General features: G+C 38.3%; 7 protein-coding genes, 2 long non-coding RNA genes and 1 pseudogene across 19 annotated transcripts; 3 read left to right on the top strand and 7 right to left on the bottom strand.

The window, feature by feature from the left end:
- Positions 1–352: 352 nt before the first annotated feature.
- On the bottom strand, positions 353–1,713 carry LOC147946689 (uncharacterized). The gene is made up of 4 exons (XR_015595354.1): positions 1,517–1,713; positions 1,126–1,321; positions 958–1,051; positions 353–854 (listed from the first exon to the last, which is right to left on the bottom strand). It is a non-coding gene; the product is annotated as an uncharacterized LOC147946689 (long non-coding RNA).
- Positions 1,714–2,365: 652 nt separating this feature from the next.
- LOC104776084 (uncharacterized protein At1g01500-like) lies at positions 2,366–3,860 on the top strand (annotated as a pseudogene). Its single transcript, XR_015595353.1, has 2 exons — positions 2,366–2,936; positions 3,468–3,860. The product of XR_015595353.1 is annotated as an uncharacterized protein At1g01500-like (transcript).
- A 165-nt stretch (positions 3,861–4,025) lies between these two features.
- On the bottom strand, positions 4,026–7,602 carry LOC104776085 (uncharacterized). Of its 5 annotated transcripts, none has more exons than XR_015595360.1 (8): positions 7,430–7,602; positions 7,087–7,313; positions 6,607–6,711; positions 6,138–6,467; positions 5,974–6,033; positions 4,670–5,888; positions 4,427–4,557; positions 4,026–4,316 (listed from the first exon to the last, which is right to left on the bottom strand). It is a non-coding gene; the product is annotated as an uncharacterized LOC104776085 (long non-coding RNA). The 5 variants fall into 5 exon arrangements; XR_015595358.1 differs by having other exon boundaries at positions 4,026–4,333; positions 7,430–7,554; XR_015595361.1 differs by having other exon boundaries at positions 7,420–7,498.
- Positions 7,603–7,801: 199 nt separating this feature from the next.
- LOC104776086 (uncharacterized) lies at positions 7,802–9,865 on the bottom strand. Of its 3 annotated transcripts, none has more exons than XM_087508674.1 (8): positions 9,564–9,865; positions 9,321–9,402; positions 9,147–9,225; positions 8,980–9,058; positions 8,811–8,850; positions 8,595–8,729; positions 8,367–8,504; positions 7,802–8,271 (listed from the first exon to the last, which is right to left on the bottom strand). In XM_087508674.1, exons 4-8 carry the CDS (start codon positions 9,056–9,058, stop codon positions 8,004–8,006), a joined length of 660 nt encoding a protein of 219 aa, XP_087364800.1. In that variant the 5' UTR covers positions 9,147–9,225; positions 9,321–9,402; positions 9,564–9,865; the 3' UTR covers positions 7,802–8,003. The 3 variants fall into 3 exon arrangements, with proteins under 3 accessions (XP_087364800.1, XP_010498392.1, XP_087364801.1); XM_010500090.3 differs by having other exon boundaries at positions 9,321–9,413; positions 9,564–9,863; XM_087508675.1 differs by having other exon boundaries at positions 8,811–8,874; positions 9,321–9,413; positions 9,564–9,826.
- A 165-nt stretch (positions 9,866–10,030) lies between these two features.
- On the bottom strand, positions 10,031–13,469 carry LOC104776087 (BEL1-like homeodomain protein 10). 3 transcript variants are annotated; one of them, XM_010500091.2, is made up of 5 exons: positions 12,935–13,469; positions 11,491–12,315; positions 10,933–11,318; positions 10,777–10,837; positions 10,031–10,685 (listed from the first exon to the last, which is right to left on the bottom strand). In XM_010500091.2, the coding sequence occupies exons 2-5, from the start codon at positions 12,238–12,240 to the stop codon at positions 10,254–10,256; spliced, it is 1,629 nt and encodes a 542-aa protein (XP_010498393.2). In that variant the 5' UTR covers positions 12,241–12,315; positions 12,935–13,469; the 3' UTR covers positions 10,031–10,253. The 3 variants fall into 3 exon arrangements, with proteins under 3 accessions (XP_010498393.2, XP_019099085.2, XP_019099084.2); XM_019243540.2 differs by having other exon boundaries at positions 13,318–13,407; XM_019243539.2 differs by having other exon boundaries at positions 13,294–13,401.
- A 2,051-nt stretch (positions 13,470–15,520) lies between these two features.
- LOC104776088 (uncharacterized) lies at positions 15,521–17,647 on the top strand. Its single transcript, XM_010500092.3, has 5 exons — positions 15,521–16,003; positions 16,088–16,230; positions 16,318–16,589; positions 16,690–16,844; positions 16,926–17,647. Exons 1-5 carry the CDS (start codon positions 15,739–15,741, stop codon positions 17,525–17,527), a joined length of 1,437 nt encoding a protein of 478 aa, XP_010498394.1. The 5' UTR covers positions 15,521–15,738; the 3' UTR covers positions 17,528–17,647.
- Positions 17,496–22,031, bottom strand: LOC147946690 (jacalin-related lectin 3). Of its 2 annotated transcripts, none has more exons than XM_087508677.1 (7): positions 20,802–22,031; positions 19,918–20,121; positions 19,395–19,841; positions 19,054–19,287; positions 18,582–18,956; positions 18,137–18,358; positions 17,496–18,041 (listed from the first exon to the last, which is right to left on the bottom strand). In XM_087508677.1, exons 2-7 carry the CDS (start codon positions 20,050–20,052, stop codon positions 17,742–17,744), a joined length of 1,713 nt encoding a protein of 570 aa, XP_087364803.1. In that variant the 5' UTR covers positions 20,053–20,121; positions 20,802–22,031; the 3' UTR covers positions 17,496–17,741. The 2 variants fall into 2 exon arrangements, with proteins under 2 accessions (XP_087364803.1, XP_087364802.1); XM_087508676.1 differs by lacking the exon at positions 20,802–22,031 and adding an exon at positions 20,256–20,445.
- LOC104776091 (pentatricopeptide repeat-containing protein At1g19720) lies at positions 19,945–23,510 on the bottom strand. Its single transcript, XM_019243541.2, has 2 exons — positions 20,802–23,510; positions 19,945–20,121 (listed from the first exon to the last, which is right to left on the bottom strand). The coding sequence occupies exon 1, from the start codon at positions 23,508–23,510 to the stop codon at positions 20,823–20,825; it is 2,688 nt and encodes an 895-aa protein (XP_019099086.1). The 3' UTR covers positions 19,945–20,121; positions 20,802–20,822.
- Positions 23,511–23,954: 444 nt separating this feature from the next.
- LOC104776090 (thioredoxin H4) lies at positions 23,955–25,326 on the bottom strand. Its single transcript, XM_087508678.1, has 4 exons — positions 25,176–25,326; positions 24,938–25,038; positions 24,346–24,471; positions 23,955–24,222 (listed from the first exon to the last, which is right to left on the bottom strand). Exons 2-4 carry the CDS (start codon positions 25,025–25,027, stop codon positions 24,079–24,081), a joined length of 360 nt encoding a protein of 119 aa, XP_087364804.1. The 5' UTR covers positions 25,028–25,038; positions 25,176–25,326; the 3' UTR covers positions 23,955–24,078.
- A 220-nt stretch (positions 25,327–25,546) lies between these two features.
- Positions 25,547–26,640, top strand: LOC104776092 (uncharacterized). The gene has a single exon (XM_010500095.3). The coding sequence runs from the start codon at positions 25,547–25,549 to the stop codon at positions 26,381–26,383; it is 837 nt and encodes a 278-aa protein (XP_010498397.1). The 3' UTR covers positions 26,384–26,640.
- Positions 26,641–26,963: the final 323 nt, after the last annotated feature.

The following is a 26,963-nucleotide window of genomic DNA, read 5'->3' on the forward strand; positions in this document are numbered from 1 at the left end:
CACCTCTGCAAGTGTTAAGTCTATTCCTTTCTTTGTCAACGAGGGTTGATTAGGATCAACGACACTTTATGGGAGGATCATCGAGAGATGATATGATCAGATCAATGATGGTTGATAGGAGCATTATCAATAAATGATAACAAGATCAATGAGAGTTGATAGTAGCATTATCAATAGATGATAACAAGATCAACGAGAGTTGATAGTAGCATTATCAATAGATGATAACAAGATCAACGATGGTTGATAGGAGCATTATCAAGAGATGATAACAAGATCAACTGGGGTTGATTGGAGTATTATCAAGAGATGATAACAAGATCAACGATGGTTGATAGGAGCATTATCAAAAGATGATAACAAGATCAACGATAGTTGATGGTTGATAGGAGAACTATCAATATATGATAACAAGATCAACGAGAGTTGATAGTAGCATTATCAATAGATGATAACAAGATCAACGAGAGTTGATAGTAGCATTATCAATAGATGATAACAAGATCAACGATGGTTGATAGGAGCATTATCAAGAGATGATAACAAGATCAACTGGGGTTGATTGGAGTATTATCGATAGATGATAAAAAGACCAACCAGAGAGTTGATCATAAGACCAACAAGAGCTGATTGGAAGATCATCGAGAGATGATAAAGAGACCATCAAGAGATGATATGAAGACCAACGAGAGTTGATTGGAAGATCATCGAGAGATGATCATAAGACCATAAGACCAACGAGAGTTGATCATAAGACCATCGAGAGATGATAAAAAGACCAACGAGATAGTTGATCATAAGACCAACGAGAATTGATCTGATGTGTTTTTGTCCTTGCGCGAAGATATCAATACCTACAAGACAAAATACGAAACAGAATGCGTCAGAGACTGTTATCCAATTTTTACATGATATCTAACCAGAAGATTGAGAAACAAGTCATAGACAAGCATGTACCTCGATGGACAGGCCTGAAAACTCAACAATCCATCCCGAATAAGCGTTAAGGATCAGCGACACTCCCGGATCATCAGAACAACACAAACCAAACCTTAACAAGCAAATCATCGGTTAGGTAAGGAGATATATAAAGATAGTCATATAAAGAAAAGAAACAAAACTTACATGAAAAGAACACAGAAATCTACAAGATCATTCCTTCTCTAATTAGAAAGATATACACAGACTTCTTCTTGTTGATCAACGAGGGTTGATGATTAGATATGTCAACAAGGGTTGATGATATGTATCGACGAGGGTCGATGATTGGATCGACGAGAATTGATGAGAACATGTTTTTCCCCGTACGCATATGTAAAATCTATACAAGAAAATCAAAAATACAGAATACAGAGTCAGAAGAAGACTTCATACGGACGAAACACAAACCGGTAATCGAATTCTACGAGACATGTAAGCAAAAAACCAGAGAGATTCATACATAGTAATAACAAGATATATATATATATATATATATATATATATATATAGATATGCGTAGATAACAACAGCGTACCTCGATGGATCGATCAATCGCAAAATCGATGCAAAAAAATCAACAACAAGGGTTGATCATTAGAGTCATCAACGAGGAGGATGATCAGATGTTAATAAATCGAGTAAAACCCTAAAGAGATGATAAAGAGATTAGAAACACTAGAGAAAGCAATAAAAATCATCGGCATGCAAAACAAAGCAAAAAGGATACAGAAGCGATGAATTATGAACCATCATCGACCACTTTTTCATATATATACAGAGAGGGGGAGCAAAACCCAAAACCAAATCGGTTTAGGATTTCAGCTAGATCCTACGGTTGTTATTAGTTTTAGGTAACACAATCGACGGTGCAGAGGAATCACAAATAAGAAAAGACGGTTTATAAATATTATAAAGTCGGTTAATATGTTCGCGCGTGATCGTCATTCCAAAATTCACCAATTTCTTAAAAATTATCTAGATGGTTCTAGAAGTTTAACCATCTTTGGCCTAGTTTTTGTTTAGATATTTATTTCAACAATTTCTTTTAAATTATCTAGATGATTCTCGATATAACTAGGTTTTAACCATCTTGGCCTATTTTTCATTTATTTTAAGTATCGATAATAATCCAAAATTAAATAGACCAATCTTTATTTTTGGCTGCTATATTTTTCTAAACAATGTCGAACGAAAACGCTATTTCATTTTTTTTTCTCACAGATAAAATGATTTAATTTAACCATCGATTAATAAGGTTACAATTTTCAGTATTAAATATTTATTCCCTACATATACACTAAATTATTTCTTGCGCTTTTTTCATTCATCTTCAAAAATCAACGGCGATTGGGCCGGGTTGGGCTGGAGTAGAGAGAGAGAGAGAAGCCGTTAACGCCGTCGACAGAGTGGAACAAACCGATTCCTTTGAGTGAGACGGAACCGGTTAACATAGAACCAAATGCCAAGAGTAGAAATGCAGCTAGAACCCAAAGCTTGCAACCTGCACGTTTGCGATCACGGCTGAGAGTGAGACAACCTCCACTTACAGGTTTTCTCACCGGTAAGAGCGTTTGTGATTCTTCAAACTTCATCTTTTCCTTTTTCTTCTCCGTAATGAAGTTTGAGACTTTTGACAAAGCTGAGCTTGTCTTGTCTGGAACTCTTGAGATGTCAGATAGTAATGGGTTTACTGGGGGGAATCAAACAATCGATGGGAAGATGACTTGAGAGACTGAGATCACTGCAGGGTCTGGTTTCCTTAAGGAGAAGAGTCAAGACTTATCGTCTCCATTGCCAACTATCGAGGTCTATGTTACTGGTTGCTTCTCAAGACTTAACCAAGACTCTTCAACTTGGTTTGAGAAAGAAGCAGAGTGGAAGATTAGCATTAGATTCAATTCCTGAGTATGAAACTGCAGCCTCATAAAGACACCTCCTCTGCACTTGATCTTCAGGTAACTTTCAACTCGTCATTTGCCATGATTAAAAATTTGTTCTTTTCATTGTTCTAAGATATATATAGCGTATGCCTGATACAATGATCTTTCTTCCCAATGCCTCCCAGTTTTCTTGAACATTTTGTTTTGTGTTCAACACATTAATTACTATCCCTGATCAAAAACTTTTATTTCATAACATGTTGTGATAGTTTTTGGATCCTCTTATTTCATAAAACTTCTGATGTTGATTACATGTTTGTTGGTAGTTTTATGAAGATAGAATTCTTGTATAAATTGAAGGGCCAATCTCCATGTAGCCTAGACATACTGAAGAGATATATAGAAATTCTCATTTGCCTCCTTTATCTTTAAGTTCTTATCCTTGCCTGCTGCTTCTATGACCCACATATCTTTTTCACTTACACAATTCCCCAATATTTGCATTGTTGTAATGTTGTGGGTTAAAGTCTGTTGCATTCTTTGGGGATGGACCATTTTTTAAATTATCACTCTTTGTAAAGTAAGTATCATTCCTTTTGTCTGTAGGCAACAGAGTACATGAATTACAAAGAGGAATACGAAGGAGACATGTATTGGAGAAGTGAGTGTATAGATGGAGAGATGTCATGGTTTAATGCAGGTGTAATGGTTGGTGTTGGGATTGGACTAGGTGTCTGTGTTGGTCTTCTCGTTCGTACTTTACCAATCAACTACCAGAAACTTCAGGAGGAGGCTTCTCTAGCTAGTTTAGTAATGTATATACATTTGCACCTCTTTTTACCTTGAAATGTTGAAAGAATCCTCACCGTTTGTATTTGGGGCTTGATGTGAATCAAACACTTTGGTTGTGGATATTTTGGCTTTTGTTTTGCTGTATATAAACGAGTGAGCGTATAGCTTTTTTTGTTATCCAAAATTTGGCTGATGAAAACTTGCAAACTAGCCTGCAACTAGAGGTTCTACAAATTCTAATTTACTGAATTTTTTGGCTTCAGAGCCTTTGAACATATTTGACTTAAACTATTGATTTGCCAATATGAGTTACGTTTCTAGCTTAAACGTACAACCATCATGATCCTGCACAAGTAGTTTCAATCATGTACATGTAAGAACCAGAGTAAGAATTCTTATAACTCTTAACCATGAAATACATGTTGTACTTATTGATTATATAGAGTGTCAGACTCACTTCTCATCATCCACAAGAATACAAGATAAAAAGAAAAATTATCTTCCACTTTCACAAACTTTGCTTCTCTGCCTTCGCAACAAAAAAGTCCGAACTAACTCTTGCCAATACATATTCTACTTATGCAAATCCTTACCTTAACATTCCTCCGGTGTTCATAAGCTCTCCATGGTTTTTTCAATACACGAATCATTTTTTTCCAAAACCTAGGCCAACAACAAGTCTACACAGTTTTCTTCTTCTTCAGTTGTTAAAGAGAATTCAGAAAAGCAAAAGAATACAATTTATCTAGAACAGAAAAGGATCCATAGCCAACCTTAAAACATTCCTACTCGCTTTTGCAGATTGATCTTTCACATTTGAGCTGATGGATTCCGTTTGCTACTTTCTCGTTTGTAAGCCAAAGTATTATATAACGGACAGGGGCTTGCTCACTTTAGATGGTCTCTAAGTACAAGCAATTAGGACAAGTAACAATCAGACAAAAGTCATCATAAGTGATAGGCTAACCAATTGAAGGAAATTAAAAACCTTATCATTAGAGGATACAGGGACCAACCTCTTTACAACTCTTCAGGTTTATCAAGATGCATATGAAACAGCAAGTATCAGAGAGTAACAAGACACACAGTCCGGAGGGAAGGAGGAGCGCTGGGCCAAGAACAAAACTTAACCAATTCCGTACCATCTCCCATCCTTCCACGAAACCAAAAACTGTCATCTTTTTTATGAAGGGTTTATGACCTGCCAAGCAAGCGCACCTGTCATGGCAAAGGTCAGATACATCCCCTCCTTACTCTCTTGTACATCTGTTTCTGGTCAGTTTGAAAGACCAAACATAAACCTCTGGAAGCTGTGTTAAGTCTAATCCTTTCTTTGTCAACGAGGGTTGATTAGGATCAAAGAGAGTTGATGATATGATATCATATCATCTAGAGATGACACTTACATCAACGAGAGTTGATAATCAGATCATCGAGAGAGATGATATATATGATCTGATCAACGAGAGATTGATGGGATGATCATCGAGAGATGATAACAAGATCAACGAGGGTTGATTGGAGGATCATCAAAAGATGATATGATGAGACCAACGAGAACTGATCATAATACCAACGAGAGAGACGTTGATTGGAAGATCATCGAGAGATGATTGGAAGACCAACGAGAGTTGACCATAAGACCAACGAGATACGTTGATTGGAAGATCATCGAGAGATGATCATAACACCAACGAGAGTTGATTGAAAGACCAACGAGAGTTGACTGAAAGACCAACGAGAGACGTTGATTGGAAGATCATCGAGAGATGATAAAAAGACCAACGAGAGTTGATCACAAGACCAACGAGAGCTGATCATAACCAACGAGAGTTGATTGGAAGATCATCGAGAGATGATAAAGAGACCAACGAGAGTTGATCATAAGACCATCGAGAGATGATCATAAGACTAACGAGAGTTGACTGAAAGACCAACGAGAGACGTTGATTGTAATATCATCGAGAGATGATAAAAAGACCAACGAGAGTTGATCATAAGACCAACGAGAGCTGATCATAACCAACGAGAGTTGATTGGAAGATCATCGAGAGATGAGAAAGAGACCAACGAGAGTTGATCATAAGACCATCGAGAGATGATAAAGAGACCAACGAGAGTTGATCATAAGACCATCGAGAGATGATCATAAGAACAACGAGAGTTGATCATAAGACCATCGAGAGATGATCATATGTGTTTTTGTCCATGCGCCTCTATATGAATGCGTTATACCTACAAGACAGAAAGCGAAAAAGAATGAATCATCCAAATCTAATCAGAAGATTGAGAAACACATTAGGCATAGACAAGAATGTACCTCGATGGACAGGCCTGAAAACTCAACAATCCATCCCGAATAAGCGATAAGGCGTTACTCCTGGATCATCCGAACAAGACAAGCCAAACCATAAAAATAAGATCATCGGTTTAGATAAGGAGATATAAAAGGATAGTCATATTAAGAAAAACAACAAAACTTACATGAAAATAACAGAGACATCTACAAGATCTTTCCTTCTTTCATTAGAAGATATACACAGAGCGTTGATTAGATATACCCACAACGGTTGATGAATGATGATTGGATCAACGAGCCTTGATTATATATATCAACAAGGGTTGCTGATTGGATCAACGAGGGTTGATGGTGTTAGAATCAACGAGGGTTGACGGTTAGAATCAACGAGGGTTGATGATTGGATCAACGAGGGTCGTTGATAAGTATCGATGAGGGTCGATGATAAGCATCGATGAGAGTTGATGATTGGATCAACGGGAACTGATCAGGACATGTTTGTCCCATGCAAATCTCTACAAGAATACCAAAACAAAACAGAGTTAGAAACTTAAGACTTCATACGGACGAAACACATACCAGAAAACGGATTCTACGTGAAAATATGTAAGCAAAATATCCGAGTGATATATATATGCGTAGATAACAACGTACCTCGATCGATCCATCCATCGCAAATCGACGCAAAAGATCAACAAGTAGGGTTGACCATTAGAGATCAACGAGAATTAAACTGATGTTAATAAATCGAGCAAAACCCTAAATAGATGATAAAGAGATTAGAAACATAATCAAAGAAAGCAATAAGAATCATCGACATGCAAAACAAAAAAAAGGATACAGAAGCTATGAACAATCATCGATCACATTTTTTCATATATATAATATATATATATATATACAGAGGGGGAGCAAAACCCAAAACCGAATCGGATTAGGATTTCGAATAGATCCTACGGTTGTTAATTGTTTTAGTATAACGCAATCGACGGTGCAGATCATGAATCACAAATTATAAAAGACGGTTTTATAAATAAAGGCGGTTTAATTGTATGTTCTAGATGGTTAAATCTATATACACTAAAAAAAATATTTTGGGCTTTTTTCATTCATCTCTAATTCTTCACAACTCACCGACGATTGGGCCGGGCCGGGCCGGAGTAGACGCTGACTTCACAAAGCGAACAAGTGACAACTTGGCGATATCAAAAACGGCACCGTAGCGAACAGCGGCGGATTCACTGATGAGAGAGAAACTCATACGCCGCCTCGAAAGGCAGCTTCTCGCCAGAACCGAGGGTGGAGCGACCGTACACATCCCACATCTGCCTCACCACTTTCTCGTCTCTCCCTTCAATTATCTGTCGAAACTTTCATATCAATTCCCAAAAATTCAAAAAAAAAAAGAAAAACCAAATTTGAATTAACAATTTCAATCAACTAAATTCTTGAGATGTAGTAGCTTGCCAGGCTTGACCTTCCAATTGCTGCTGTTCTAGCGTGTGGCTATGTTTACCATGCGGAATGCTTAGAGACAGTGGCAAGTAAAACAGAGAAGTATGATCCTACGTGTCCTATATGCACAGAGACACGTGTTACCAAATTACAAGAGATGTAAAAACCGTGTGGTAGATAAGTTATGTCCGCAGTAAATGTAAAGATCTTGTGTTCCAGAAACTAGGAAAGCCAGAAGGAATAGTTCTGAAGATGGATCCTAGTTCAAGTACCAAAAGCTCCACGTTTAAGTCTTCTATGAAAAGGCAGCACCAAGTGGAGTAAATCCTCCTTAGCCAGGGATTCTACATCGAAGGAGAGCTTTTGGTCCAGACAGTAATAAAGGATTTAGTCATTCTTCGTATACCTCTTTTGTTTTATTCTCTTTTTCCATTGTTTCGTGGGGATTATCTTTACCAATGAGACAATCAAACAAACAGAATGCAGAAGAAAAAACAGGATAGGCTACATCTGTGATCTGTCTGTACTAAGAGTCACTACTTCTCTACAGAAAACATGAGACAGATTCTCCACATCAGTTTTATTTCGTTCTTTGCTCAAAAAGGGTTGTCCATCTTCTCGACTATGCTTTGCAATCCTGACTTGTACGAAGGATATAGCAATTTCACTCCTAGTTTATTCTTCATGTGCTGGTTACGGACTCGCTTTTCACCTCTCAATGAACTCTGCTCCCGAGACTCATACACAAATGGGAACGGTTTTGTTTCAATAATCCCTGGCCATCTTTTTTCAATCAACTCCAAGGCATATTCAAACACCTCTTCTCTTGGTGCTGGATCGTCATCGACAACATTGTAGATTTCCCTGCAATAATGGTTGGATCATCAACCTCAAAAAAAGAAGGATCATATTTTATCTCAGAAATTGGACATGAAAAAGGATTATACATAAATATATACCCTGATGATGGCTTCACAGTGGCAGCTTGAAGAACTTGGCATATATCTTCAACGTGGACTCTTGATGTGAATTTCCGGGACGCTCTTCTCTTTTGACCTTCAGATAAACGATCCCGCTTTAACAAGGTATCAATCGCACTGCAGCAAGAAACATTCATTTTGAAAAACAGATTTCTTCAAAAGCCTAAGTAGGCTGTAGGTAAAGCACAAGCAGAAGCTGTAAACAACCTTCGACCAGGTCCATAGATACCCCCAAGTCGAAGGACTTGAGTCGAAACACCAAGATCACGACCCAAGCGTAACCATCCTTCCTCTGCAGCTAACCTCAGTTTGGCTGACTTAGTTTTAGGATTTGGAGCATGACTGCAATGAACGACCTTTAGAGTCACCATCTTATGCTTATTATGAAACAGAAAATATGAAATTCGAAAGAAATAAACTTACTCTTCATCAACCCACGCACCACCACAATCTCCATACACACCTGCAAGCATCATCTTTTACTCAACTAAAACCAAAAAAAAAGAGATTGACCAGTAGAAGAAGAGAGTTGCAGATTCCAAGTCTACTATGAAAGCAAAAGCATTTATATAACAATAAGAAAGGGAAATACTTGTTGATGAGAGATAACAAAGCCATTGAAGATTTCCACTCAAAAGCTTTTCTCTGACAAGTTCTACATTCCGCAACATCTTTTTTACAAATGATCAAAAAGATAAGTTTTTTTGTCAATCGGGGAAAGAGATATCAAACAATAAAAGCTGTTGAAAGAAAACAAACCGGATCACCAATGTCTGCTAAAGGTGGAATCGAAACAAGCAGGTGAGTGTAATCTTTCACTGTTTCTAGCAAGCTCAATCTGATTAAGAAGGAAACCAAAAAGAGTTCAAGACTCAGATTCAGAGATTATCATCATGAAACAGTGCTGATAAAAAAAAAAAAAAAAACACTTACTCAGTTAAATCTGCAGAGAATAAATTAAAATCAATTCCTCTCTTTTCCCATTCTTTCTTCTTCGTATCACTCCTGCAACTCCCTGAAACCAACCTAAAACCTCACCATTAACCCCTAAAATGTTCCAACAAGTATGGATTTGGTATCACCATGTCCATAATCATATGAACCTAGCCAAGATTACACTCCGCAGTATCCTATTGATTATGAAATTGATTAGAAGGAGAGAAATTGATATCAGACCAGTCAGCTTCTTTGAGCTGCTGAGCGAAAAAGCCTCCGACGAATCCCATCCCGAGAATGAACATACGGTTCCGAGACTCTGAATCTGGTTCACCGGATCGAGAATCTCCGATCGCTGACAATGGCCGGAATAAGGTACCTCTCCTACGAATTGAAAATCCAAGTGGTCTAGGAGTAAAACGGAGAGGAATAAGCTCCGGTGATAAACCTGGTACCTGAAAAACCACCATTGGAATCGGAGCACTGATAGCTCTGAGGTCGTCGTTACGATCGTAACTCAGTAGACACTGACTCGTAAAACTACGTGCCGTTTTGAGTAGCACAGTCCCAGTAAAAAGAACGAGCTTGAGCGCCGTTTGGTTTTAAAAAATTAGAACAGCATGCCGTTTGTATTATCCAGTGTGAGATCTGTATACAGAGGAATCTTGAAATATAGTACCACAGATCAAGAAATTAAATTGAAAGGATGGTCACACTTGCAAGTATCCTTTATACCACCGTGAATCTTATACACACATATATCAATATATTTTTGGCTTACGAATGTACTATACACAAAAAGCAACCCTAGACATCTACTATTATATTCCACAGAGAAATGGGTGTATCATGCCTAAAACTATAAAATTGCAAAAGCACATTTTTCTTGTGCTTCAAGAATCATGTCCTTTGTGCCAAGAACCGATTATATCAAACAACAAAGTCATGTAAGTGGTGGGAATTGGAATATCTGCTTTCTTGCTGGTTGCTTCCGCCAATGTAACGGTAATCATCGAGACCAAAACCTTGATAGTTCATCAGAGTGTCGTAATCCGCTGACCGGTTCATCTGTTGTTGTTGTTGTTGTTGTGGCTCATCATCATTGCCTGAAACACGATCCGGTTTGATTTCGGATGAGAAGGCAATGTTTGTTGTGTCTACAGATGAATAAGTGAGGTGGTTGTTGTTGTTCTCTTGCTGCTGCTGTTGCTGCGACGAAGAGTCTTCTTGGTTAGTGCTGTTGAGTTCTTGAGATGATTTGGAGATTAGTAACTCAGATTCATCACCAAATTCTTCTTTATACATCTCTTCTATCATCGGTTTCCATAGACGAACTCTCGCGTTTATGAACCAGTTAGCAACCTGATTGCAGAGCAGAGAAACCAGAGTGATTCACGCAGAACACACAAAGAGTGCAACTTTGAGAGACAAACAAAAAAGAGCAGGGTTTTACCTGGTTTTTGGATAGTCCTGTCTGTTTCGCAAGCATGATTTTCTCAGATTCTTTAGGGTATCTACAAATAAAAATCAGAAGAAACCATGAAGTCTCTTAGATGTTTTGTAATGGGAGATTAAAAAGGTTGTGACTTGTTAGAGAAGAAACACATACGGATGAAGGAAATGTTCGAAGAGCCAAGCGCGAAGAACAGAGACAGAGTTTTCAGGAAGACCTCTTTGAGGTCTCCAAGCGGGTCGAACCATTCCAAGCTGTTGATGCAAAGCTCTTTGCTGTCTCAATCGTTGATCTAAATACCTCAGCCTTGGTATTCTCTCTCCTTGTTGATCATCCAACGACTCTCCTCCTTTCTCCCCAAGTTTGTCTCTAATAATCTGAATCTGTTCCTTTATCGCATCACGAAGAGCGCGGAAATGGCGAGAGATTCTGTTGAGAGCGACTGATGTGTAAGGCTTAGCTGATCCAAGTCCTGCTACTATCTCAAATGATGAAGCTAATGCTTCCATTTGATGGTAATATTGGTTATATCTTTTATCTACCTGCAAAATCAGCAGCACATACACAACAAGCAAAACATCAGCATAAACTCCCTCAATCCGGAATCCAAAATCAATCGAAAAAAGCAAAATCATTATTTGTCATGTTCTAACAAACCTTAACTGAAACAGAACCGAGCTGAAGAACTAGTTTTAAAAGATGTAAGTTCGTTACCTCATCAACCATTGTCATAAGCTTGTTCTTCTTGTTCTGAAGCTCCTCACGTTCAACTGTAGATAACTCAATTGATTTCCCATTAGAATCACTCGATAACTCGCCACTGCCTCCTCTGCCTATCTCCTTGGAACCATTGTTAAAGTCGTTAACTTTCATCTTCTTGTTACCCATTTGGTTTAGTTCTTTCTTGACACTAACCACTTCATCAAGCAAACTCTGAGCAGGTTTAAGGTACCGAGAACGCAAAACACCGCTCATAAACCCTCCTGATGTCTCGTTATACCGATAATTGTTGTAGAAACCATTCCCACCATTACCAGCATAAACAGAGGAAGGATCAGATTGACCCAACAACAACATCTCTTTGCTCTTCACACTCATCTCATCCACATTATAAGTTGACGTTTCCTTGACTGAAGAAAGTGACGGATTCTGAGTGAAACCCAACTGGTACTGATGATATTGAAACGGAGGAACAGAGATCTGAGTGCCGAGACTTAAAGACAGTCCTTGACCATCGTGGAAACTTAAATCGCTGCTCGAAACGGCACCGTTTACAGTTACAACGTCTCCTGTGGTGGGTGGGATGAAAACCATCTCGTTACGAACATTGTCACCGCCGGTGACGGTGAAAGAAGCGGCGGCAGAGGAAGAAGAAGCTTGTTGTTGTTGTTGTTGTTGTTGATGGTTGAGAAAGATTGGTTCTTGCTGGTAACAACCGACATTACTTGTGTAATAAACCGCCATTGTTCTGTTTCTTTTAAAGTGTTATTACAGTGAGTTGTGTTGTTAGTTCGATGAATTTGGTCGGGAAATGAGATCCTGCAAGAAAAAAATAAATAAATAAGAGGAAGAGTCGTGTAAGGTGTGGAATTTTTAAAGTTTCTGATGGGAATCTTAAGAGAGGTTAAAACATCGTAATCATTCACACCAAACAAAATTTTTCATTTTTTTTTTTTTTTGGTTATCAACAAACAACAGTTTCGAAAGCAACCAAACAGAATCGGCCAAAAAAAAAGTTCCGAGGATTAAAGTCAAATTGTGGATAAAAAGCAAATGTTTTTCGTAAAGAACTGAAGAAACCCAGAAAAAAACCAGTTCAGGAATTGTGTAATCGTATAGGAATACTCGATCTATGGAGGTGAATTGGGAGAAAAAAAAAAAACCCTAATTTGAAGATGGAAATAAAAATAAAAATGCAGAGTAGAAAGGAAGCTCAACGTAGTGACTCATAAAGCAGAGAAGATTTCAATTATTTCAATTATTACATAAAGAAGCTCTAAAGTGTTTTTTTTGATGATTTCATCTCTCTGTAGGAGAATTTCCAAAAAGCATGGGATGGGATGAAAAAAGTAAACAAGAAACACAGTACAAGATAAATCATAGAGAGAATCAAGAATCAAGAACTTGGATTTATAAAGTTTAAAGAAAAAAGAACTACCTGAGGACTGAGGAGGGAGAGAGAATCAAAGTTAAAAATTAAAAACCCTAGAGATTGTGTTTTGTGGTTGAAGTGTGGATGTGGCTGAATCAGGAAACACAAAAGCATAAGAGTTTCGAACAGTTGAAGACAAAAAAAGATTTGAGACCCAATCCCGAGAGAGATAGATAGAGAGAGAGAGACGATTAATAATAATTGCGAATTCTAAAATAAAACAATTTTTTTTTTTTTTTCACTCCACAAGAACAAAACCAACCCATCTTATCATTGGGACATTTAGACACCAACCCAATATTTTAAAAACACATTTTTATATATACTATTATTAAGCCATATCAACGATTGAATAATGATCCTACCGGAAATTTTTTGACAACCGCTACCTGTAATTTTTAATCTTTTCCCGGCAGAAGCTTCTGTTTTTGATGCTTAGAGTATAAATAAATTAATATGGATTTTTGTGTGCCAACCATTCATATAGAAACACGTGAGAGCCTATATATCACCAAATCTTGTTTTTTTCTGGATTAGCGATAATAGTTTCTTATGACGACTTTTAACATATAAAAAAAAATTAACAATTCCTTACACAAACAAAAAAAAATCAAATGGATTTTATTGATCGATTTATATAATTATACTACTCTAATGATGTTGTGTTGTCATTGACTTGCCTCATACTACTTTTCCGTATACTGTATGTGAACTAAACAAACATGAAGGCAAGGACGGAATTGTAATATGTTAGTGTTCTTACATATATTGAAAATTTAGTACATTAGTATATAAAAAGTTCACCGAATCTAAATATTAAAACGAAATAATCCATTATGCGTACACTACGAAGGTGTCGTGCGAAACTTTAACGACATCCTCATTTGTGTACGTAAAGGCTCCAAAATATTGAAATTATTACCTGCCACATATTCTAAACTCTAGATTTGGATTCCAGCTTTTTAAATATATATATCCTATATAAATATATATATATGATATATATATATTTATTTATTTTTGGTTCTTCGCTTTCATTGTAATGCTGTTCGATACATTTTATACAACTTGCTGATCTATTAAGCTTTTTGAATATGAGCACTTTGTAGTTCAATATCTTGGAATGGAGGGTTTCTTTAAATGTTTGATATAACGGAGATACAGTTATGCATGGTAGCGGAAATAAAACTCCATCGAATGAAAAAAAAAAAAAACCATAGAAACGTCATTGTAGGTAGAAGCTTGATGAAAATAACAAAACTGCCCCTGAGAGAAGCTGGTTTAAGGATGAAGATAAAACAAAGGTGGGTGTGTGTCTGCTCAATTGCTTAATTGAAGGATTAAATGACTTAACAACCAGTTGGTGAGTCCCTTCCTTACTCTTCTGTTATACCCGATTTTTTCCTAAGTTCTTGTCTTTTTTATTCCTTTTGTTATACTTTATAAACCTCTTAGTTATACAACATACATACATGTTTGTACTTTCATATAACGCAATGCATAATACGTAAAATATTAGTATATCTATACCTACATATTTTATTTTCCTCTGACTAAATCCATTTTAAAAAAATAAGTAACTATTATAGTAAATAAAAAGAAACGAAATAAAACAATTAATTTTCGTTTTGGTTTGTTGGAGATTGGATTTGGAGCAGCCGACAGAAATTCATTTGGGAAGTGCCATTGTGTTGGAAAATAATGATTTATGATATGGTAACATATATGAGAGAGTCTTTGCAAGAGATGATTATATTGACTTTGTTTCCACGTGGATGTTGATTTATAATGATGATTAAAAATAATGTTATGCAGTAGTTAGCTGGTGAGAGATGATGGATGTATTAGTGTATTAAAAATATTTGGGATGGTTAAATATGTAATTGTGTGTTTTAAAAATGTTACTATGATTATAATTATGATGAAGATGAAATCGAATCCATAATGGTAAACGAGGAAAAGGTGTGTGAGTAAGAAAATGTGAAGACATTTGGTTTGGGGAAAAAAAAGTTTTTAGTATAATTCATGCCAATTGTCAAATATGTTCATTACACATAGATATCCAAAAAAAACTTTATAATAAATAGCCACAAGCCAATAGCCATGGCCGTGTAACAAAAAAAGTAAATGTATTTATTGCCACAGATATTGTTGGACCATTATATGACGACGGATCATCACCACTAAAATTCATGTTTGTAACATTTATATATTCCCATGGATCCAAATTGTTGGAAACAGTCATCACTTTCATTTAATCATATAAGTACTATTATGCTCTCCATTATTAAAAACCAAACCTAAACCCATACCAAACTCATATCCGAAGCAGAGCTTAAATAAAATAGCTTAACTTAAACTGCTAGTATTTTTTTTCTCTGTTAAACTAATTTTAGTTTGCTTAGGATTTTTGAAATATGCATTAGACCGAAGTGATTAGTTTCAATTAGGATTTTTTGATCGATGAGTTTAGTTTTTACCTAATAGGGCCTCTTAAGGATGATGACTAAAAAGAAAAGGCCTCTTAGGCCCATTATAATCCGCCGTTTATTAGCCGAAGTCCGAAGAGGTGTCCAGTAAAGAAAACGGCAAGCACTTTCCTTCTGAATACTAAAAACGACGTGAATTGTGATTATTTTTTCAATCAAAGCTCTCTCCTCTGAGACAGTGATCCATCTTCTTCCTCTCGAGTCTCGATTTCTTTAGCTTTCTACTTAACTGAGGGAGGACTGATCCTTGAAATTTCGGAGATCGATTGTGACCGTGGAAACCCTATGATGTGATTCTCTCTGTGGAGAAGAGAGAGCACAATGGGAAAGCCATCGACGAGTGTGTGGGCGGCATTGCAAAAGAAGAGATGGCCACTGATGATTCTGTTGGTTTTATCTGTATCAACCGTAGGAATGATTCTCGTGAGATCTACCTTTGATTCCTGCACTGTTAGTGGAAAGAGATGCGGCGGAGTAGTTGTGGAGAAGGATCAGAGCGATGACGTTAAGATCCGATCGCTGAATCCTCTCGGTTTCATGAAATCGAAGCTTGTTTTGCTTGTTTCTCACGAACTCTCGCTCTCAGGTGATGTTTTTTTTTCTTTCTCTCTTGGATTCTCCAGTGAGTTATAGTTCTATCTTAGCTAAACTTGAAGTGATGATTTTTTAGGTGGACCTTTACTATTAATGGAACTGGCGTTTTTGTTGAGAGGAGTTGATTGTGAAGTTGTTTGGATCACTAATCAGAAACCAGTTGAAGCTGATGAAGTGATCAAGGTTTTAGAACACAAGATGTTGGATCGAGGAGTCCAGGTTCATATTTTTTAGCTAAACTCCATAGTTTTTTTTTCGTTTGATTCTTATCCTAATTGTTGTTACTGATCCAATCTTTGTATTCAGGTCATATCAGCAAAGAGTCAGAAAGCCATAGATATAGCACTTAAGTCTCATTTGGTTGTTTTGAATACTGCTGTTGCTGGGAAATGGCTTGATGCTGTTCTCAAGGACAATGTTCCTAAAGTTCTTCCTAAAATCCTCTGGTGGATTCATGAGATGAGAGGTCACTATTTCAAACCAGATTTAGTCAAGCACCTCCCTTTCGTTGCAGGCGCTATGATTGATTCGCATGCGACTGCTGAGTACTGGAAAAACAGAACTCATGATCGCTTAGGGTATGTTTTTCTTCTCTTTTGTAGAGTCTTGGCACATGTCGGTTTTGCAATTATAGAAAGAAGCTTAACATTGTGTATTCTTTTAACTGTTGTAACACAGGATTAAAATGCCTAAAACTTATGTGGTGCACCTAGGAAATAGCAAGGAATTGATGGAAGTAGCTGAAGATAGTTTCGCCAAGAAAGTTCTCCGTGAACAAGTTCGAGAATCTCTTGGACTGCGGAATGAAGGCATACTATTTGGCATCATTAATAGTAAGTCATCTCTTACATTTGTTCTCTTCCTTAGTTCAAGACTCATAAACTCAAAATTTCCTTTTGACTGTTGCTTCGCAGGTGTATCTCGAGGAAAGGGCCAAGATCTATTCCTCCGAGCCTTCCATGAAAGTCTTAAATTAATCAAAGAGAATAAGAAACTTCAGGTACCAACAATGCATGCAGTGGTTGTAGGAAGCGACATGAGCGCACAGACTAAATTCGAGACAGAGCTACGCAACTTTGTCCAAGAGAAGAAACTTCAGAAGGTTGTCCATTTTGTCAACAAAACAATGAAAGTAGCACCATATTTAGCAGCCATTGATGTTCTTGTCCAAAACTCCCAAGCCAGAGGAGAATGCTTCGGGAGAATAACAATCGAAGCCATGGCTTTTAAGCTTCCTGTACTCGGTACTGCAGCAGGAGGGACAATGGAGATTGTAGTGAACAGAACAACCGGTCTATTACACCACGCTGGTAAAGATGGCGTTTTACCTCTTGCCACAAACATTGTGAAGCTGGCGACAAACATGGAGATGAGGAGGACAATGGGTAAGAAAGGGTATGAGAGGGTAAAAGAGATGTTCTTGGAACATCATATGTCTCATCGAATAGCTTCTGTTCTCAGAGAAGTGTTGCAACATGCGAAAATTCACTCACGAACAACAAATTCAGATCATTAAACATTATTTAGCAAGTTCATTTTACAGTACACTCTCTTCTTGTTTCCATACATTTTTCGTAGTTATTCTGTTAATAGAAACAAGTATTATTAACTGGAAAGGAAATTCAAAGCGTCAAAAGAAGCATGTTTATGATTTTATAACTCTTGATGGATAAACTGGAAGCGCTGGTCGAAGACGCTAGATGAGTTCTTGTTCTGCGCAGAGATGATTATCAGAAGAGCTTGAAACAGCTAGCCCTGCTAACGTACGACGACTTATTGCCAAGCCAATGCTGCATATGAACTCCGATGGCGTCCAAGTTAGAGCTACACCTTCCATGGAACCCCAAAACTTTTCCGTGTGTTGTAGTCGAAGTGAAAAACGTCCCGCTTTCTTCACCGTATGGACCATACTTCCCACGGCTTGTGAAGAAACTCAGTGACTTGACAACATTTGATCTGTCTGAATTGTTCAGTGGTCCGTAAAACCCTGAAATGCAGGTGAGCGTTTCATTTGGATACTCAAGTTTAATCTGCAACACAGATTTGAGAGCATTAGAAATGGTTTGTGATGCATCAAATACAAAAATGGCTTTTTATTATGAGAGAAGAATGAATTGCTGTTTACCCTGTGTGTGGCGACTCCATTGTTACCACCATGTTTAGTGGACCAAACAGATTGTCCATTTCTATCGTACTCGACTTGTATTGAAGAGATAGCATCGTTTCCTCTCGTCACAAATATCTGCTTGATCCCTGAATATACTCCATCGTCCCACGATTGACCTCCGTCGCCTCCCCATGGTCCAGGCCCGCTCGGTGTTGGTTCTTTGACGACTCCATGCTCAACCTGTGAAAACCAACAAGTAGCCTGCTATTACGGTCTTCAATCCGGATAAACAGAACCAAACAGGTCTTAATTTGGCTAAAGGCTTCAATATAAAAGATATACCCTACTAAAACCCGAAATCGTGTAAGCTGACCCATAATAGAATTTGTTTTACTGGCTGCTATCCTAGAAACCGAAAACTTGAAAAACCAGAAATACAATGGCGATGGAATCTACAAGTTACCTCTTCGCCATGGCCGTTTGCTGCAAGGACAAGCTTATTAGCCCATGGGGAATTTTCGATTTCCGCAGTGCCAGAGTTTTTATAAGGAACAATTGCATGCTGAGGAGATGATGGCTTAAGGGAACTTATTTTGCATTCCATAACATGAACACCAATGGCATCAAGAAACAAACCCTCTCTCCCAAGGAATCCAACAACTTTACCCTCATCGATTTTATGTGTAAAAGTAGGTCCATGTTCTTCTCCAAAAGGTCCATGCTTTCCTTTGTTAGTGCGGAAGGTCAGTGACTTTATCACATTAGGTCCCAGATATACCAACGGTCCATATGTTCCCGTTACATGTGTTAAAACCTCTGATGGGTAATCAAATACAATCTGCAAATTATACATTCGGTCCAAAAAAAGTTAAAAGAGACTAAGATAGTACGTATGAAATGTCAATTAGCTTAAAGCCTAGAAAAAATTTACACACCTTATCATGTCTGAATCCTCCCGTGCCACCATGCTTGCTTCCCCACACAGCCTGTCCTTTAAAATCATAACAGACCTTTATCGAGACAACCCCTACACTGCGTGACAAATTGATTTGTCTAATACCGGTATAAATCCCATCGTCAAACATGATACCACCGGTTCCACCCCATGGTCCATATGTTTTCGCACCACCTACTACTTTTGACTGCGGCTTCTCAGTATCTGTCACCAACTGATAAAACCATATTCGATTTATTTATTCTGTTAAGAAACCAGTAAAAACAATCGGATAAAACCTGGATGCTTTATCAATGTATAACATAAAAATCTTGAAATCACCTTTTGTTTGGGGATCTCAGCACCTGCATGATCTCGGGATTCATTAGAAGGCAAATTTGGATTTTTCTGTCTGAGGGCAACAACTATATCGAAGTTTTGCCCTACACTTCCTTGTATCACTGAGTACTCATGTTCCTTATCGCCATGAGGAAAATTTTGATGCGAGTGCAAAACAATTTTCGACGGAGGATGATTCTCTTTAGGAATTGGTTGAATGTGAACACCAATAGCATCCATATACAAACCAGCCTTCCCATGGAACCCAATAATCTTCGACCCTGACTTTGGCAATGCAAAGAATGTACCTGACTCACAACCAAACGGCCCATATTTTCTGTAGTTACTCTCAAGAGTAAGCGATCGGACACATGTATTTCCCCAGGCATCAAAGCTACCGTAGGTTCCATTAACTGAAATCAGATACTCATGTGGGTAATCCAGTTTGACCTACACATCAAGAGAAGGGTCATTAATTTCTGAAAAGCTAAGAAAATATTTATATCATCAAGAGTCTTAACCATACCTTATCAATCTTCTTGCCTCCCTTTCCTCCACGTCTTTCGGACCAAACCGAGCTACCATTTTTTTCATACTCAACTTGTATAGAGTCTAACCTAGAACCATGGCATATAATTATTTGCCTTACAGTGGTGTACATTCCATCATCCCAGGCATGACCACTTTGGCCTCCCCATGGGCCAACTGATGCAGGCTTGCATTCAACACTCTGCAGAAACAAGTTCAAGTTAATCTCATATAATCATAACTGCAATATCAGCTTATTATATGTAAAGGAATTTCATCCTCAGATTATATAGAGATGCTAAAGAATTAGGATAAACAAAAGATGATGCCAAATACCATCCTCAGATTAAGATGATCGCTAAAGACTAGAAGCAAGAGTAAGAAGTTCGAGTGAAAAGATAGCTGACTACTGCAACACATAGCTTAGACATTTGGTGGGAATTTATATCTGGATGAAAAGGTTACGTTAGTGGTTGGGGATTTTTTGGAAGATATCAGATGACGTTGCAGAATACAGACAGTCAGTTCATTCTGATTTCCACTATCAAGAGAAGTCAAGGAAGGAAAAACGAATCATATTCTTCAAAGAATCACATTCTTCAAAGAATCATGTTCTTCAAAGAATCATATTTCCCAAGATAACAAAATACCCACTACTGAAATCATATTCTGAAATCATTCAAGTTCCCAAGCAGGTGCACATATTATTCAAAAAAACGAAATGATTTCAAGGTACTATTGGAGTCTAGGAGCTTTCAAACTTTAACTAATTTTACTCACCTCGCTAACAAATTAATCTCTTACTAACAGCAGAAAATATAAGAATGATATAGTACGTGATTATGTGGTTAAAATGACTGCTCAAATTAAGTGAAGTCGTACCTTAGTGGTTGGTTAATCACTCTACCAATAATCTTTACAGGAACAATCTCCATTCTTAAAGTGGTGTAAGCACTTTGTGTCGTCCAACAATATGTCACAGCCATATCTCTTAGAGACGTACTTTGCAGTATTATGGCAATCTCGGCACATCCTAAGATTTTTCACGATCCTTATCGTCGTCTCAGGTGCACGCGATGAGGAAATGAGACCAAACGCCATGGCAATTTTTTCGCTGTGGATTCCACTACTTGCTTCCCTTCCTTCTTCCTCAATCAAAAGTTCTCCATTATATTGGTCACTCCTATTATCCAGCCTACACATTTTTTCCACCGAGGGATACAGCACATCAGTACATAATTCCGACTGATCACCTGTCGTGAATGTGTGAATTAAATTTCTGACTTCAATCCAGCTCCGCCCAAGAGGCTTCTTCAGCAAATTCTCTCTCCTCGGCTTCTTTCCTTCTAGTGATCTCCCAAGTTTTGCACCTAATGCATAAATCTGCGAAACCACATTTTCAGTGACCGGGTTTTCAGGTTCCAAGGAGAATAAGTTCTCTGCTGCATGGATTGCCATGTCGATATCACCATGAATCCTGCAGCCAGTTAAGAAACTTTCCCAGATGGGTGTCTCTGATTGAATATTCATCTCCTTAATAAACTGCAGAGCTTCTTCAAGTCTGTTGGATCGACCGTACAAAGATACCATAGCAGAACAATGTTCCAGAGCAGGAATAATATGGTAATCATTCGCAATACTGTAGAAGACTTTCTTCCCTTCATCTATATTTCCCATTAAACCGTGTGCAAGGATAATACTTGCAAGAGTTCCCCTATTTGGCTTGATCCCAAGTGTCTTCATTTGATTGAAAAGATCAAGAGCTGGACCATAGCTACCATGTAAAACATAACCTCCAATCAGCGAGTTCCAAGTTATGATGTCTTTCGTTTCCATACCGTTGAAGATGGTTCTTGAGTATCCTATATCCCCTGACTTAGCATAAGTGTCTGTTAAAGCGTTTTTAACAGCATGAATAGCATCTAGATTTCTCCGCAATACACAACCATGTATCTCTCTTACCATTTTGGTCCCAAGAAGATTAGCACAAGCAGGTAAGAGGCTTAGAATTGTAACTGAATTTGGCATGAAGCGAGAAAACTGCATTTTCCGAAAAAGTTCCAAGGCCTCCTCCTTTTTTCCGTTTTGTATGTAACCCGCAATAATTAGATTCCATGATGCAGTATTCCGCTGAACTTTTCCATCTTTTTCCATCCTCTGAAATAGGTCCATAGCCTCACCCTCGTCTCCATTCTTAATATATCCTGAGATCATAGTGTTCCATGTGATAATATTTGGTCTTACATTTGCATCTTGCATCCTTATAAACAATTCATAAGCCTTGCCACAATAGCCTGCTTGGCAATACCCCGTTATCATCGAGTTCCAAGTATATACATCCTTATTCTTTACCGAATCAAAAACTTTTCTTGCATCTTCCAGTTCTCCACACTTCGAATACATATCAACCAGAGAATTTCCCACAAGCACATCATCGATAAAACCCATCTTCACAGCAACAGAGTGAACTTCTGAGCCCAGGTTTAGAACTTTTAAACATGAACAAGCAGACACAGCACTCATAATAGTGACTCCATTAGGTACTACACCTGCTAAAAACATCTTCCTAAACATATCTAGTGCCTGAAACCTCATCCCATTATGAATCAATCCCGAAATCATAGCTGTCCAAGTGAACACGTCAGCGGTTAAACCAAACCTCTCCATCTTCTGCATCAAATCCATTGCAGTATCACATTTCCCTAGCTGGTTATAACCCCCAATCAATATGTTCCAAGTAACTAACCCTGGCGCAATTCCTTCTTTTTCCATCTCTTCAACTAATCCTACAGCTTCTTCATGTTTACCGTTTTGGCAGTAAGCTAACAGTACTGTGTTCCAAGCGACCACATCTCTCTGCTTCATGCGTCTAAAAAACTTTGCAGCGGAATCCAAGTCACCACATTTCGCATACACAGCTAAAATCGAGTTGCTAACACGAAGACACGAACTCATCCCGAGTTTTATAACCACCGAATGAATCAACTTCCCAGTCTCAACATCTCCACAATTCGCACATCCCTGTAATATCTTGGGGAACAAGAAATCATCAGGCAAAACTCCATCTTCCATCATCAAACGAAAGAGCTTAGAGACCTCTCTCCAACGATTCTCCCTCGAGTAAGCACCAATCATGGCAGACCATGTGTAAAGGTTTCTCTCACGCATTGAATCAAAAACCTTACGGGCATCAACAAGGCACCCGCATTTAGCATACATGCTCAACAGCTTCGTCTCCACAAAGACGTCAGGTTCAGGAAACAAACCGAAACGAGCATGAAGTATACGACCCAAATGGATAGAACCAGAATCAATGCACGATTCCAACAAGTTGAGGTAAGTGCTTCGCTTTACCTTGGACCCTTGCTGAAACAACGAGTCGAGAGCTTTCTCAGCTTCGAGCAGGCTTCCGTTTCTACAGAGGTAATCCAATTGCTCGTCGGGGATGATATTGGGTTCTTTCTTCTTGATGAAAGATAGATTTTTCTTTCGGGATTTTGGATGAACGTCTGGCGAATTCTCAACTTTTGGTGGAATCTGATAATTCAAACAAGTTTTGGGAAATGATGATGGTACGAAGAGCTTCTCCATTTTCAACAAATGCTGACTGTTATTAACTTGAATAGCTCTAAAGTCTTCTCCTTTATCTTCTTCTTTGAATCTCCAACGAGAATCAAACAGATTACAGAGTAATAAGAGTATAAAAAGCTCAGCGAAGAAGATAAGGAAGCACGAAGAAGAACCTCGGTAAATGGTGTTCCCTTTGGCAAAAAAATATGAAACGTTAAGAGATAAGGATCTCAACTACCAATCAAAATATGACACGTGTCACATTACTGTTCTCACACCAAAAAAAAAAGTTCAACAAATTTTCATCTCACAGATCAGATGATTAGAGAATTCACAAAAGAAAAACTTATGTAGTTTTTGGAAATTTGACAGAAGTTGTGGTCTGTGGCGTTAGAACATAATCAACTGATAAGCAAAAGCGAAAAGCAAAAGCCAAAGACCAAATAAATAAAACATGGTGCAGACTTAAACAGTCAGAGATCAACTAACTTCATTCATATCTCCATCTACAATATCCCCAGTGCGATTTAGCTAAACTTAAGATAACAAGTTGGACCTTTATGTTATAATTAATGAGCCACAAATTGATTTAAGCAGTGGCAACACCAGTATGCTTCACAATAGTCGCGAGAAGTTCTTCCTTCCTGGCACCAACGATCTTATCCACAACCTCGCCGGCTTTCATGAACACAAAGGTTGGCATTGCCTCCACACCAAACTCTTGAGCAACACTCTATTAACAAAGCACAAGTATATATAAGAATATATGAGTATATGTGTATGTACAAAGTGAAGCATAATTTTAGAGCCTAAGAATGAGGAAATTTGCAAAAGTGTTTTTGTTTGAGTTGTTCACCTGAAGTTCATCAACATCCACCTTGAAGAAGATTGCACTTGACATGAACTTCTTAGCCAAATCGGTGAAAATTGGAGCAATCATACGGCATGGTGGACACCATGAAGCAGTAAAATCTATCACAATCTGAAAAACAATTGACAATTATAATACCATCAGAGGACTAAATAACCTAAAGCAATCCACAGTTAAGTTTCAACATAAGGATGACACTGATCTGCGATAACGACACAAAGAAGACAACAAAAGAGACATCATATAGATGAATCAAAGAAAGCAATCAAAATAGTAACACATACAAGTCACTGAAGAAGGAAGACACTCCAAACAGAGAAAGATACTTCACCCATTAAAACGATGAATTTTTCACTAACGTTTTGGTTCCAGTTCCACCACAACATTACAGATCTGTGTTGCGATATCCTTCAAACAATCACGTTAAGCAAATAAAAAAACCTCTAATGTTTTCTCTGGACCCCAAAAAACCAATCGCACGCATGGGAAACGAAAACCCTAATTCCCAAATCAAAAAATAGAAAGGAAAAAAAAAGTGGGGGGGGGGGGGGGGGGGGGGGGGAGAGAATCTCGTAACCAGCTTGTTGGATTCTTTGGCTTTGTCGAGCTGCACTGTCCATACATCGTTCGCGTGGCAACCGATCACTTGTCCCTCTTCTGCCGTCATTTCTTCTAAATCTGAGAATTAGGGAAATACCAAAATCACCGATGACACCTTTTTTTCCTTTTTTTTTTCTTCCTTCCGTTCCGTTCCTCTTTTGTGAAGTTGGTACGGTACATATATGTTAATGAGCAAGAGATATTCACAGTATTACCCCTGCATACCAAATGGCATCCAGCTGGACCGGACCGGTGGCTCGCTTACGGCTCATGCATGTACTACTAACCAAAGTGCCCCGCAAAACAAACAAAAGGCTCCATCTGATTGGTCCCCGGTGTCTCAAGATCGAAATCGCTCCTAAACTCCTATTTATATTGCTTCGAAATAATTAAAAAAAAAAAAAAAAATTCCCAAAACAAATCCATAGCCACACGAATGACAATAAAATATCTGATGAAAATTTTATTTTCTCTAACAGATAAGATTTTAATTTAAAGAAGAAATATTATCAATCACTAAAACCTTAATCAATTTCGCCGTTCACTTGTAAAGCTCTCTTCCTCGCCTCCTCCTTCACTCTATCCAATGGCGCTTCCAAGCACAGTCTCATCTCCTTCCTTCAAATCAACACCACCGTATCTCTCCTCCTTCACTCATAAACCTCTACGTCTCCCAGCTACTTACCGGAGCATAAACAGTCGAAGCTGTAAACTCAGCAGCTCCTTCAGATGCTCATCCTCCTCCTTCTCCGAGAAGCACCACAACGCTAACCCACCCAAATCAGATGACCTCGTCGAGCTCCCTCTCTTCCCACTACCTCTCGTTCTCTTCCCCGGCGCGACAATCCCTCTCCAGATCTTCGAGTTCCGTTACCGAGTCATGATGCAAACTCTCCTCCAATCCGATCTCAGATTCGGCGTCGTTTACTCCGACGCCGTATCAGGCTCCGCAGCCGGAATCGGATGCGTCGGAGAGATCGTGAAACACGAGCGTCTCGTCGACGATCGATTCTTCCTAATCTGCAAAGGCCAGGAGCGGTTCCGCGTCACGGATCTCGTCCGTACGAAACCATACCTCGTCGCGAAGGTGACGTGGCTCGAAGATCGACCGTCCGGTGAAGAGAACCTTGACGAGTTGGCGAACGAGGTTGAGGTTCTGATGAAAGAAGTGATTCGGTTGTCGAATAGATTGAATGGGAAACCAGATAAGGAATCGCAGGATCTGAGGAAGAATCAGTTTCCGACTCCGTTCTCGTTCTTCGTCGGAAGCACGTTTGAAGGTGCTCCGATGGAGCAGCAAGCGTTGCTTGAGCTTGAGGATACGGCGGCTAGGTTGAAGAGAGAGAGGGAGACGCTTAGGAATACGCTCAATTACTTGACCGCAGCTTCTGCTGTGAAAGATGTCTTCCCATCGCAGCCATAGTTCTATATTGGTGGTACTGGTACCTAGAAAATTTCTGGTCTCTCTTTAATGTGTTTTCAGTTATTGGATTACATTATATTTGATCAATGTGTAAAGTTTCAGAAACTTAGGTACTAGATATGGTGGAGTTGTTTTCATAGGATTGTTATAGTTGGATTGGTCATGAAAAGGGTTTTACTTTATTTGCTCTGTTATAAAAGAATAGTTCTAGTGATGCAAGTAAGTATGGTTCTTAATATCAAATCCTTGCTTCTTGAGTTGGTGCTTTCATTGAATCATATATTAATCCGAAGTTTGCTTAATCAGAGTTTCAATGCCAATTCTTCAATTGCCTCTATGATCATAGGAATCATGTAGTTGGATTGATTTAGAATAGGGTTTTTCTCTATGATCAAAGCACAGTCTACTGATGCAAGTAAGGTTCTTGATACCAAATAATTGCTTCTTGAGTTGGTATGTTCATTGAAAAGCCTGTAAAATGCTATCTAAGATGTTTGCTTGATTACAGTTTCAATTCAATCTTCCATAGTGTTTTAGTACTGAAACTGTTATGCCGATGATGAACTGGGAAATTCGAAAC

This window comes from Camelina sativa, chromosome 3, assembly GCF_030686135.1.
Source record: "Camelina sativa cultivar CO46 ecotype springtype chromosome 3, ASM3068613v1".
Lineage (NCBI taxonomy): Eukaryota > Viridiplantae > Streptophyta > Magnoliopsida > Brassicales > Brassicaceae > Camelina > Camelina sativa.

What these genes read in the sequence shown, in the direction of transcription:
- LOC104776086 (XM_010500090.3), bottom strand. Translation starts at nt 9,793, where the DNA reads ATGGTGGTTTTTCAGGTACCAGGTTTATCACCGGAGCTTATTCCTCTC. An exon ending in TAGCAGACATTGGTGATCCG is followed by an intron (nt 9,059 to 9,146) that starts GTTTGTTTTCTT and finishes TTTGTAAAAAAG; the next exon opens with ATGTTGCGGAATGTAGAACT. An exon ending in TTGTTATCTCTCATCAACAA is followed by an intron (nt 8,851 to 8,979) that starts GTATTTCCCTTT and finishes TGATGCTTGCAG; the next exon opens with GTGTGTATGGAGATTGTGGT.
- LOC104776087 (XM_010500091.2), bottom strand. Translation starts at nt 12,240, where the DNA reads ATGGCGGTTTATTACACAAGTAATGTCGGTTGTTACCAGCAAGAACCA. An exon ending in TTATGACAATGGTTGATGAG is followed by an intron (nt 11,319 to 11,490) that starts GTAACGAACTTA and finishes CTGATTTTGCAG; the next exon opens with GTAGATAAAAGATATAACCA. An exon ending in CAGGACTATCCAAAAACCAG is followed by an intron (nt 10,686 to 10,776) that starts GTAAAACCCTGC and finishes CTCTGCAATCAG; the next exon opens with GTTGCTAACTGGTTCATAAA.
- LOC104776088 (XM_010500092.3), top strand. Translation starts at nt 15,739, where the DNA reads ATGGGAAAGCCATCGACGAGTGTGTGGGCGGCATTGCAAAAGAAGAGA. An exon ending in TCACGAACTCTCGCTCTCAG is followed by an intron (nt 16,004 to 16,087) that starts GTGATGTTTTTT and finishes ATGATTTTTTAG; the next exon opens with GTGGACCTTTACTATTAATG. An exon ending in TGTTGGATCGAGGAGTCCAG is followed by an intron (nt 16,231 to 16,317) that starts GTTCATATTTTT and finishes CTTTGTATTCAG; the next exon opens with GTCATATCAGCAAAGAGTCA.
- LOC147946690 (XM_087508676.1), bottom strand. Translation starts at nt 20,339, where the DNA reads ATGTGTTGCAGTAGTCAGCTATCTTTTCACTCGAACTTCTTACTCTTG. An exon ending in GAGGCAAGAAGATTGATAAG is followed by an intron (nt 19,842 to 19,917) that starts GTATGGTTAAGA and finishes CTTGATGTGTAG; the next exon opens with GTCAAACTGGATTACCCACA. An exon ending in CAAACGGCCATGGCGAAGAG is followed by an intron (nt 18,359 to 18,581) that starts GTAACTTGTAGA and finishes TGGTTTTCACAG; the next exon opens with GTTGAGCATGGAGTCGTCAA.
- LOC104776091 (XM_019243541.2), bottom strand. Translation starts at nt 23,510, where the DNA reads ATGGAGAAGCTCTTCGTACCATCATCATTTCCCAAAACTTGTTTGAAT.
- LOC104776090 (XM_087508678.1), bottom strand. Translation starts at nt 25,027, where the DNA reads ATGACGGCAGAAGAGGGACAAGTGATCGGTTGCCACGCGAACGATGTA. An exon ending in CCAAAGAATCCAACAAGCTG is followed by an intron (nt 24,472 to 24,937) that starts GTTACGAGATTC and finishes ATTGTTTTTCAG; the next exon opens with ATTGTGATAGATTTTACTGC. An exon ending in TGGATGTTGATGAACTTCAG is followed by an intron (nt 24,223 to 24,345) that starts GTGAACAACTCA and finishes CTTTGTTAATAG; the next exon opens with AGTGTTGCTCAAGAGTTTGG.
- LOC104776092 (XM_010500095.3), top strand. Translation starts at nt 25,547, where the DNA reads ATGGCGCTTCCAAGCACAGTCTCATCTCCTTCCTTCAAATCAACACCA.